This window comes from Sinocyclocheilus grahami, unplaced genomic scaffold, assembly GCF_001515645.1.
Source record: "Sinocyclocheilus grahami isolate Dianchi unplaced genomic scaffold, SAMN03320097.WGS_v1.1 scaffold67.1, whole genome shotgun sequence".
Taxonomy (NCBI): domain Eukaryota; kingdom Metazoa; phylum Chordata; class Actinopteri; order Cypriniformes; family Cyprinidae; genus Sinocyclocheilus; species Sinocyclocheilus grahami.
The window spans coordinates 790,315-802,401 of record NW_015505246.1 but is presented as its reverse complement, the minus strand read 5'-3'; the positions used below and the strand labels follow the sequence as shown (position 1 = coordinate 802,401).

The 12,087-nt window shown below is 36.4% G+C and overlaps 1 protein-coding gene across 2 annotated transcripts in view; it reads left to right on the top strand.

Moving 5' to 3' along the window:
* LOC107585207 (beta-1,4 N-acetylgalactosaminyltransferase 1-like) overlaps positions 1-12,087 on the top strand; it is a 39,822-nt gene that overhangs the window by 15,454 nt on the left and 12,281 nt on the right. The window contains exons 2-8 of one of the 2 annotated variants that reach the window (XM_016272117.1): positions 639-723; positions 1,049-1,271; positions 2,118-2,294; positions 5,115-5,221; positions 11,158-11,195; positions 11,288-11,468; positions 11,582-11,680. In XM_016272117.1, coding sequence (XP_016127603.1) covers positions 639-723; positions 1,049-1,271; positions 2,118-2,294; positions 5,115-5,221; positions 11,158-11,195; positions 11,288-11,468; positions 11,582-11,680 — 910 coding nt within the window. Of the gene's footprint in view, positions 1-635; positions 724-1,048; positions 1,272-2,117; positions 2,295-5,114; positions 5,222-11,157; positions 11,196-11,287; positions 11,469-11,581; positions 11,681-12,087 lie in introns of both variants that reach the window. The other variant, XM_016272116.1, reaches the window with a different exon arrangement.

Below are 12,087 nucleotides of genomic sequence, written 5' to 3'. Positions count from 1 at the left end.
TAAGGGGGTCTGAATACTTTCCGTACCCACTGTATATACTTCTAATCCAAACCACCCCTACTCTCCACTGGTCGGTGTGCTTAGAGCTTCACAAGCCTTGATGATGATGTAACTAATAGTGGTCTCACAGGAAAGCTGTGTCAGTCCGTTGGTCAGTCAGGAAAGCCCTTAGCACTGGTTATCAGTAAAGTTTAGACCATTATGTCTTTATGGCTGTATCAGAGTTAGTTTCCCATAAAACATGTTTATGTTGCGTTGTTTCAATGAAACCATATCTTGTGTATAATAATTTTTGAAATGGCCACTACTGTGTCAACATTTTCAAATGATAAAGCCTGGCATTTGGTCCTTTTCCTCATAAAATGTGTAGACCTATTGCATTCAGAGGTCTTATGAATATAGTGAATGAGTACATTCTTAGAAATAAAGGTTGCAAAAGGGTTTTTTCGCAGTATAAAAAAAAACCTTTTGTGCAGTGGAAAGATTTCATTGATGTTAAAGTTTCATCCTGGAACCACAAATCCCAATAAAGAACCTTTTTATAAGAGTGTACATTGGACTGTTTTATGTACAGTAATGAATACAGTAAATGAATGCCTACAACTGACATGACTAAGGTTTTTTTTCTACCTCAGCAGATGGAGAGAGCCCTCCATCAGCCTTATCAGCTACTGTCAGTCACATCAAGATTGAGCCAACCAGTACCATGGACCTTTAGGAGAAGTAATGGAAACTTGCTGTACCTCTCGCTCTGATTGGATAGAATGAGTGTATTATGAAGTGTTTGTGGAATTACTAGAGTGCTTCCCTTCACATTGTTATTAAGTGAAGGGAAATCAAATGAAGGCTAATTAGGAAATTGAATTGAAGTTAATGCTTCATTATTTGATTTAAGAGAAAGCTAATTTGTGAAGTTTCACATGAAGAACCCCTACCATTTTTGTACAAATTAATTTGATAACTTAAATAATAATAATAATAATAATAATAACTTTAATAATTAACTGAGTGAAGTTTCAACAGTGTTGTGTTTCTGTTTGTGCTGTAGCTTGTAGCATGCATTCCCTACGTAAGACTGTGCTGTTAGCTCTGGTAGCATCAGTGGTGCTGGTTTTGGCAGTGCTACATTCCTGGCCCACGCGGATCTATAGCACTGTGGATGTCCGGTACAGACCGGGTCCTGGAGCTGAGCGGCTGCTGGAGGAGAGACTTCCTGAACCGGATCCCAGCACTAGCACCATCCCTTACAGAGTGAGGGAGAGTGTGGCCAGGTCAGTTAGTCTTCACAAGCGGATGTTTCATGTTTTTCTATAAAACATCAGTTCAAGTAGAGGGAGATTGGAGATGGTTGTAAAACGCCTGCAACTTTTAACAACTACTTATCTCAAACGTTCATGTAATTTGTACTTTTCAAAAGTTTGGGATTGGTAAGATTTTATAAAGATTTTAAAAACATTTCTTATGCTCACCAAAGCTGCATTTATTTGATCAAATATATAGTAAAACTCATATAATATTATTACATTGGAAATAACTATTCTATTTTAATATACTTTAAAATGTAGCTTATTTTTGTGATGGCAAAGCTGAATTTTCAGCAGCCATTACTCCAGTTTTCAGTGTCATTAGATCCTTCGGAAACATTATTATTCTATTAATAAACATTAACATCTTAATGTTTTTGTGCAAGCCCAATACATTTTTTTCAGGATTCTTTTGATGAATAGAAAGTTGAAAAGAACACAATTTTATTTATTTATTTATTTTATTTGAAATAGAAACATTTCATAACATTATAAATGTTTTTACTGTAATTTTAATCAATTTAATGTAATCCTTGTTGTATACAATAATTCATTTCTCTTCAAAAATAAAAATTTAAATGACCATAAACTTTTAAAGTTGTTCATAAATCTACTACTTATCTCTAAACATCACTTTAAATTCTGTACATGAATTCATTTTGTTAAAAATATTGATGTCCTGTTAATCTTTTATGTATTTTTACATTTATACACAGAGACTGTCTACTGTCACCTCAGGAGGATGCAAACATTTTCCTTCCGGTCAAAAACAGACAGATTGATCATGTGATAACTCTCCTCCTCTTCCACAAGGCTTTTGGCTCGCAACGGGTGTGTTTGTGAAGGAGAGAGCAGAGGGGTCAACCTGCCCTTTGCTCAGCTGTTGTTCCCTAGAGTGTCTGCCCATCCCCTGCACACTGCCTTCCAGGCCTCCCAGCTCCATGAGATGAAGAAACGGCGCGCCAAAGAATATCAGAGCTTCCAAATGAGGTGCATTTAATCATTTTATGCCAGTGCCAATGCTCAGTTGTTTGGTTTATAGATCCATATCCCTGATGAAAAAAATCTGCATATTCTGGTTAGGTATGTTTTGAAGCATGGCAGCTGGTTTGAACTGGTTTAAGCTGGTCCTTAGTTGGTCATGAGCTGGTTTAAGCCGGTCCTTAGCTGTGTAACGTTTATTATTATTTATTAGCTCTAAAAAGGGGAATATTTATGACGAATCATAACTGGTTATGATCCATAATAAATATTTAGATTATATCTTCGAATTAACTGTAGCAGAATCAATATTACAATTATTTGATCTGTCCGTCCACCGAGCAGACAATATAATCATTTATCAATTCAAGGAATATTTATTTTCTGGCCACGGAACAATAAACTGTCCTCCTTTGTACAGTGCTAGCAGTAATTCTTAGCAAAATGTAGCAAGGGTTCAAACATTCATTGACTTCGAACTGTGAGCAGCAAACAGAGACAATTCATTGTGAATATAAGGGATTTAATAACTGAAAACTATATCTAACATATAACTAACTAAAACATATATATACAGAATGAAACAAAGTAAGGAAAAGATAGAGAATAGGAAAGAATGGCAGTATTTCACATCACTTAACCACAACCATGGAAAATCATCAAAGAATCCAAAAATCACCTTAAAAAGGGACTGAAACTTAAACACGCATCTAAATAATTTTAAGCGGTTACTTGCATTGGGTTCGATTGCTGAAGAAGAGTCCTGATGCGGTAGATAACGGAGCTCTTTTGATGAGTTCGTGAGGAGTCAGCTGGAAGTTTTTACTTCTGGTTCCTCTGAAGAAGAAGTCCACAGCGACTAACGTTACTTGAAAGTAAAAACTGCCGGAAAATAAAACTCAAGAGGAAGGTCTTGAGAGTCCTGAAAGGTGTTGTCTCAAACGAAGAAGAAGTTTTCTGAGCACAAGTTATTTTGGGCTTATCGTTTTTTAGAGTTCCTATTCTGTGTGTTCTGACCAATGAGAGACATGGATTTTGAGCGGGAGAATCGTCTTTGTCTCTTGTTTTATGGCTCATTTGCATGCTTTATGGCCGGTCTGGAACATCCGTGGTTTTAACCCAAAATATCGTGCGAGTCATATGATGCGTTTCACAATCACATACTGTACGTCATTGTCCGAGGAATGAAAAACAGGTAATATTGATACCAAGAAACAATAATCTGGAATAGTTTAAACCAAAGATACACACATACACCTGAATATAAGTGTTTTATGGCTTTAACTAATACAAATAACGAGTGGTAACTCATCTAATCTAACAAGGGAATGTACACACCACATGCATATACCAGATACAATTATAACTGATTAATTATAGTCTAAAATAAAGAAATGTGTTTATGTGTGTGTGTGTGTTAGTTTGGGTGTGTGTGTGTGTGTGTTCGTTTGGCCATTCCAGCTTTCCGTGGAATGTGTTTGAACTCAGATTGCAGGATGCTCGTGGGGGCTGGTTCTAATCTTCTTTGACGGCGAGGAACCATTTGGCAATTTACAACCCCTATACAAGTAACATCTCTGACCAGAACTGTAATTTATATGCAAATGTCAAAAGGCTAAAAGGGTCTTTTAAGCCATAAACAGTCCAACACTCCAGCATGATCCTACGCAGACGCTACAGCTGGTTTAAGCAGGTCGTGTGCTGGTCCAAAGCAACTAGCTCCTGTTCAGGACCAGCTCATAACTAACTTAGGACTAGGGATAAGTATCATTTACATTTTATTGATATAGATATCGATACTGATACTGCTTATCGATACTGTTACTTCTCTCTACAATTTGGTGCAAAATAAGGATGCTGAACATTTCAAGTTATTTTATTACTGCTGAACTTCAGTACTGAAGTTTACAAATGCCTCTTAAGCAAACAGAAAAGGCACATAAAAAACATTTTTTAAATAAAAAAGGCCTTCAAAGAGAGAGAGAGATTTCCTCATCATAATTTGAGGGGTGGAGGGGGGTTTATTTTTTAGACATTCTACAAAAATATAGAATTATCTCACCCAAATGTTTGATCATGCAGTGTACTTTTGTTTTTACAATGGGGCAATTGTTGCACAATAGCTTACACAAAGCACAAGCCTGATTTTGTGATAGGGCTGGGCGATAAATCGATAACAATAATTATCACCCGATATAAATTTCCTCGATAAACGATAACAAGAATTCGATACATTTTAGATATAATGTTTATGAGGCAAAGGCGGAATTTGAAGCGCATCACTCGGACCGTTTATCAACTCAGATCAAAAGTCGTTTCTCAATGGCTGCGTCTGAAAACTCTAAAATGCTGCCTTCGGAGGCAGCATTCTAAGGCAGGAAGGCATCAAGAGGAGAATATTGTAGGTAATATTACTCATTCTTTTTTTTCTATTAAGATATTTATTTTGTTAAAGAAAAATGTTTGTCGTGTTCTGACCATAAAGAATAGTTTAAAACCACAATTAACTGTCTGGTTTTTACAACTTTCACATTGGAGCAAAAATCTGCCTTTAAACTTGAAAGAAATACAAATTTGACATTTATCATGATAATTATCGATATCGACTGATATGAAAACACATCTTGATAATTTTTTGGCCATACCGTCCAGCTTAAACCAGCTCACCAGCTACCATGCTTCAAAACATACCTAACCAGCATATGCTGTTTTTTTCAACGGGATAAAAGTTATGAAATTAATTCTATATATGCAGAGAATGTCTGATCTTGAAAACAGTCTTTTTATGGTTTTAGTTTTAGTCAAGGATAGTAACCCTGGTTTGTATAGGTCACAGACCCCTGCTGATCTGCTGATTGTAGCTGAAGCTAACAACCCTTTGCAGTACCCAACACAGGGTGTGGAGGTTCGGCCACTTAAAACTATCCTTATACCAGGTATTACACTTTTTGTTCCTAGTAAGATTAATGTATTGCCATGTGACTGAAGAACTGTGATGAGACTAAGCATTATAATAATAAATCTTTAATAAAATGTAAAGAATATTACGGTCAATATTAGATAAGAGTTCCAACCCATGTGCTTAAAGGGGTCATATGATGCGATTTCAAGTTTTCCTTTCTCTTTGGAGTGTTACAAGCTCTTGGTGCATAAAGAAGATCTGTAAAGTTGCAAAGACTAAAGTCTCAAATCCAAAGAGATATTCTTTATAAAAGTTAAGTGTCAGCCACGCCTACCTAAAACGGCTCGTTCTAACACGCCCCCACATATCTAGGTCACTATGTGGAAATATTAGCATAATGCCGCCCAAATGTGCACGCAAAGAAAGAAGGCGTGGTTTCAGGAACCACGGTAGTGTTGATGCAGCCATGTCAGGGAGACGCTGTGTGATTCAGTGCGAAAGCAAAAGCACTTTATTTGGCCTTCCGGAAGTAGATGCAATTAGGAATCATTGGTTAAGATTTATTTACAACAGAACAGCACAACCCAGATGTTCGAATTTGTGCAACGCATTTTATGGACGACAGTTTTTTTGAACCTAGAAGAGTACAAGGCTGGCTGTGCACAAAGGCTATTTCTAAAAAGAAAAAAGAGTCAATTCCGACTTTGCTATGACAATCTGGCGCTTCTGAATCAGCTACTGGACGTATGTTTTTTTACTAGTTTAAGTATTTGCTATTAACTGTTCAAATGCGGAGTTTTGTGCAGCGCAGAGTAACGCGTCATGTGTGTGTGTGTGTGTACTGCATCATCAGTGTGTCTGTCACGCGACTCTGTTGCCCTTTCGGGCTTAAACTGATGGTAAAACTAACGACATTATTAACTGTCTTGATATTTACTTTGAAAGCTGACGCTCGCGATTATGGTAAGGGGCATTACATTTCCGACGCGTACTTGCAGTGTTCGACCAATCACAATGCACTGGGTCAGCTGACCAATCAGAGCAGACTGCGCTTGTCAAAGGAGGGGGCTTTGTTGAAAACTAAGTGTTTGAGATAGGCGGGGCATAGAGGACCTACAATAATGTACAGTATTTGAAAAATAATGTTTTTTGAACATTAAAGCATGTCAACATATTCTGTTACACCAAATACACCAAATAATGATCTTTAAAATAGCATCATATGACCCCTTTAACTAAGAAAACTTTAGTCAGAAAAAAGTCAGTGAATTGAAAAGGGGACTTCAAAGGGGACGCAACCCTCTTTTAATTTGTGGTATACTGTCTCAGTCTAAATTACATTCACACTGGTGTTTTAGGAAACCAAGGCAAGGCAAGTTTGTTTATATAGCACATTTCATACACAATGGTAATTCAAAGTGTTTTACATAAAAGGAAGTAAAATAATAAAAAAATAATCACAACAATAAAACAAGGAATTTAAAAACTTTTAAAATCATTTAAAATTTGATTTAAAATGAATTTAAAACAGTTAAAAATAGAAAGTGAGTATATATAAAATACAGTGCAATCAGTTCGGATGTAGCACAGTGCTCATTCAATAAATGCACAGTTAAACAGATTAGTTTTGAGTCTGGATTTAAATGTGGCTAATGTTTTAGCACATCTGATCTCTTGTAACGGAGCTGATGAGACGAGAGGCGTGCGGATCCATATGCAAGCTTTTATTAATAAACGTGGTCAAAAAACACAGGCAGGGTTGAACAACAGCAAACAGGTATGGCACAGGCAAGACAAAAGAGCAATCCAAAACGGGCTTGAGTCAGACGACAGCGAACGTTATCCAGAGGGCTTGACAAGAAAGGTAATCCGTAAATGAGAGCAATAGTCCAGGCGAGGGGCAAACACAGTCTGAAACAGCAAGGCAAAAGGTAAATCCAAGATACGCGGGCAAGAATCAGAAACCAGGAAATCAGGAAACACAATGAGACTAGACTAAGACTAGAACTAGGAACTGAAACTAGGAACTAGAAACTAAGACAGGGAATTGGCTCCGTAAAGTGCTATCACTTGTAGAGCGATAAACCCAGACAATACTCGGCATTGAATGGTGGTGTGAGTCCAATTTATATAGTGTGTGTTATTGGTAGCAGCTGTGTGTGATTGGTTTCAGGTGAGCTTGTGATTAGTGCAATGGAGCATGGGAAATGTAGTCCAGGGTGATGTGTAACAGTCTGTGTAGTGTGAGAGTCCATGTGGAGAGCGGGTGACCTCTGGTGGTGAGTGAACGGAAGTTTATAGACCGGATTCGTGACATCTCTTCTGGAAGCTGATTCCAACTGCAGACGGCATAATAGCTAAAAGCGGACTCCCCTTATTTTGTGTGAACCCTTGGTATTTCTAACTGACTCGATACTAATGATCTGAGTGGTCTGTTAGGCTTATATTCAGTGAGCATATCTGCAATGTATTTAGGTCCTAGGCCATTGACTGATGTATAAACGAGTAAAAGTACTTTCAAATCAATCCTAAATATAACTGGAAGCCAGTGTAAGGACCTGAGGACTGGTGTGATATGCTCATATTTTCTGGTTCTAGTCAGAATCCTGGCAGCAGCGTTCTGGATGAGCTGCAGCTGTCTAATAGTCTTCTTGGGAAGGCCGGTGAGGAGACCATTACTTAAATATTATCTTAATGAGCACTGTCTCTGTGCTGTCATGCGGTCGGAAACCAGATTGAAAATTGTCCAGGTATCTATTTGAGTTTAAGTAGTTGTTCAGCTTATTAAAAACTACCTTTTCAATAATCTTGCCTATAAAAGGAAGATTTGATATTGGTCTATAGTTGCTCAATATGGTGTTATCAAGATTGCTCTTTTTCAGAAGGGGCTTAACAACTGTAGTTTTCAGGGAGTTTGGAAAAGTTCTAAGAGGCATTCACAACTTCTAAGAGATCTGCTTCTAAACAGTTAAGCACACTTTTGAAAAAAGATGTGGGAAGTGTGTCAAGATAGCAGGTTGACGATTTAAGGTGCTGTACTATTTCTTCCAAAATTTTGCTATCAATTGCTCCAAAAACAGACATGGTAACTTCTTTTTGAAACTGCGGTTGAATCTGTCTGATCTCTGCATAACTTGAGGATGTGCCAATCGCCTTTCTGATATTATTGATATTCTCAGAAAAGAAGGAAGCAAACTCATTGCACTTGCTGTCGGAGAGCATTTCACTGGGAATCTGACTTGGGGGGGTTTGTCAGTCTCTCAACAGTAGCAAGAAGAGTGCGAGTGTTGTTTAAGTGACTGTTTATAAGGTTTGACAAGAAGGTTTGTCTAGCTGTGGCTAGTTCCACATTGAAAGCATGAAGGCTGTCTTTATAGATTCTATAGTGAATTTCAAGTTTCGTCTTCCGCCACATCAGCTCAGCTTTTCCGCATTGTCTTTTCATACTCTGTACTGCTGTTGATTTTCTCCAGGGTGCTTTTTGTCTGCCAGTCTTCTTGCTGACTTTCGCAGGATCAATATCATCAATGACATTCTTAACTTTTGAGTTAAAGGAATCAAGGAGAAGATCAACAGAGTCTGCAGAAATGCTTGGTGTTAAAGATATAGCCTTCATAAATAACACACTAGTGTTCTCATTAATGCATCTCTTTCTGACAGACAGATCTAGATTCTGTGGTAGCAGAGATCAATATATCAAAGAAAATACAGAAGTGATCAGATAGTGCTACATCCTTAATAACAGTGGATAAAAAATTGTTTAGACCTCTACTGATGAGTAAATCTAGAGTGTGTCCACGATTGTGTGTGGGTCCATGCACATGCTGAATCAGGCCAAAAGTGTTTAAAACAGTTATAATTTATTTTGTAGTTTGATTTCTGCATTATCTATATAAATATTAAAATCCCCTGCAATAGCAAAACAGTCAAACTCTGAGGAAGTTTAATAACATGGAAGAACAATTTTATAAAATTAATGTTGTAATTTGTTGAGCTGTTGAATTCCATGCATTTGAGAATATTCCATGCAGAAAATCTAATAAAGAAATTTGAAATAAACTCTGAGGAAATTTGACTTGAAGTTTGACAAACAAATTAGAATATAATAATTAGATTAATAATTATTATATAATTAGAATATAATAATAATAATAATAACAATTTTATATTATTGTTATTCCTATGACAGTAATATCCAAATATTGTAAAATAATTGCATTGTAAAATAAATGAAAATGAATATTTCATAGGTATATTATTTTTGCTTTACTACACTTGAAACAGATATTTTGAATTTGGACTTAACTTAAACTGCTAGCTGTCAGCAATTCATACTGTACTTTTAAGCTTTTATTTTGACGGAAATGGCAGTAGAGCTTTAATTTTGAAGGAAAACTCCAGATTCAGTGAAAACAGGAACACGTCTCACTACAAATGTAGTGAAATGCTGTAATCACCTGCCACAAAAATAAAGCATAACTGGTGGCTGTTGCGTTCCCAAACATGCACTAAACTCACAGCACATGCAATAAATGAGTTCACTGCATTTATTTACTGTAAATGGAGCCGTTCTTTGGGCCAAAGCATAATGGCTCAAAACACAACTTTAAAGACCTTTTATGTTAGAATAAGAAGTTTAAATATATTTTAAAAACTACACTTTTTGCCTGGAAGACCTATTGTTTCATATCTTCATGATGATATCGATACAGTTTTGCATCACAATACCATGATATTGATAATATCCCTAGATACTACACTTTTTTTGCAACCCAGGCTAATTGAAAATACATTACTGTGGCTACATTTCTGCAAAACCTGAAATACGTTGCTCCGGGTCCATTTTGCTGCCTTTTTCAGACAACATGTCCACAAGAGGCACTATAAGCTATATCAGTTTTCTCCATTGCAGATGCAGGTTTATTCAACAGTTTATTGTTTATAAATCATGCACTATGGTAAAAGTGTTTACATAATAATATCAGCATTGTGCAAGGAACTGCACAAACATTAGTCTTTATTTATTGATTGTCTGCCCCCGTAATCATTATTTGAGTGAAAAGGAACAAATGTTGGTATTTTACTGCCACTGGTGTTCATTTCTCCTGGAAACTGCAGCGAAATGTGTGTAATAATAAATATAAAAAACAAAAGAATAAAAATGTCAAACTGTTACCCAATGAAATTACATTTTATTATCAAAGGCATATCAGTTATTAACAAATTATTACAGTGCTGACACACACGCACAGAAACTTGTTGTTAACGCTGCCCTGCAACTTTATCAACATATTTTCAAAGCTGGAAAGCTACATGCTATTTTGAATGTAGCTGTTTTTGAAGCTGTTAAACTTTCATTTTTGCTATTAGTAGAGACGCAATAGCCAAACACTGTTGTTGAGAGATGCACAGGCTCAGGTAATTCACACAAGTTCTAAAAACGAATAAATACTAATACTAAACACATTTCTAATAACTGCATTAGCCTATTCTGTATATCAATTGCTCAAGCCTCTGTTATTAGCTCTAAAATGATGTCTTATATTTAGGCTTAGGATTAGACAAAATAGCCTTACACACAAGAGTGTTTAAAGGACAAAACGTGACAAATGTCTTAAAATAAAGCGTGAACAATAATTGACTCTGGGCTGTTGAATTATTAGAAAAATTATGCATAATGGTAATGCAGCGACAATGCTGGAGTCAGTTATTGCCAACTTAATTAAACAGTCTTTCTCTGTTCTCAAATGAGTGAAGAACTACATTTGATCTGAAATGACTGAATGCAAGCAGAATTACTTTGTACTTTGTACTTCTTGTGAACACTGCAGTGGTTTCGTTGGATTACAATTTATTTTTGTTTGCTGTTTTGGGGTGTTAATATCATATATTCATAGGGAAAGGGAGCCCCACAACTTATTTTGCCTATGTCACATCCGGCACTGAATACATTGCTGTAATGTGTTTCAGGTTTGGCCTTAAAAGAGCTGCCCCGAGATGTATATACTGTAAGTGATATTATGAATAATTTATGTCTATTTCCTGTGCTTTTGTGTTGTGGATGCTTCCTGAAGACTATGTTTTTCATCTTTCTCTGTAGCTGAACTTTTCAGCATCGCTGGGCACATTTAATGTAGCAGCAGAGGTGGAGGGGGTAAAGGTCAGGGGTGATGGCGAGATGCACATGACCCTGAGCAGCACCCTTTTGTCCAGTCTGAATCGAGAGCTCCAGTTTATCACATATACCAACACACAGTTCCACCCCAGCACAGCTGACACAGGTATGCAGCTTCTGGGTAATTCTTGTAAAAAATACTTATCCCAAATGTACATTTAAACACAGGACTGGATCATCTTTATTTTGATATGTAGTTTGTATGTGCTTGTGATTCAGTGCAGTTAGACACAGAAGGACATCAAGCTCTTTTTACCATCAAGATCCATCATGGAGTAACACCCAAACTCTACAATACAGGCTCTGATGCAGATAAAGGTAAATACATCATTGCTGTTATTGTTAACTTAACTAAAACTAAAACTATTTAAAATCACTATTGTTAATTGAAATAGAGCTTAAATAAAATAAAATAAAATTATTAGATAGAAAATTATAAATGCTCCCTGAATAAATAAGTTTAATCTGAAGTACTGACATTTTTTAAACTAAAACTGAAATAAAAATCAGTTAAAGCTAAATATAAATACAAATCTCAAATACAAAAAATTATAAATAAAACAAAAAAACCCACCAAAAAAGAAATGCTAATTCAAAACATTAATATATAATAGTATATAAAAAATATTAAAATAACCTGTGCAAATATGCTTTGAGATGCTAAATCAGACCCCTCCCCCCCCCCCCCCCCCCCCCATCGCTCTCTGGTCATGGCTGAGGCGAAA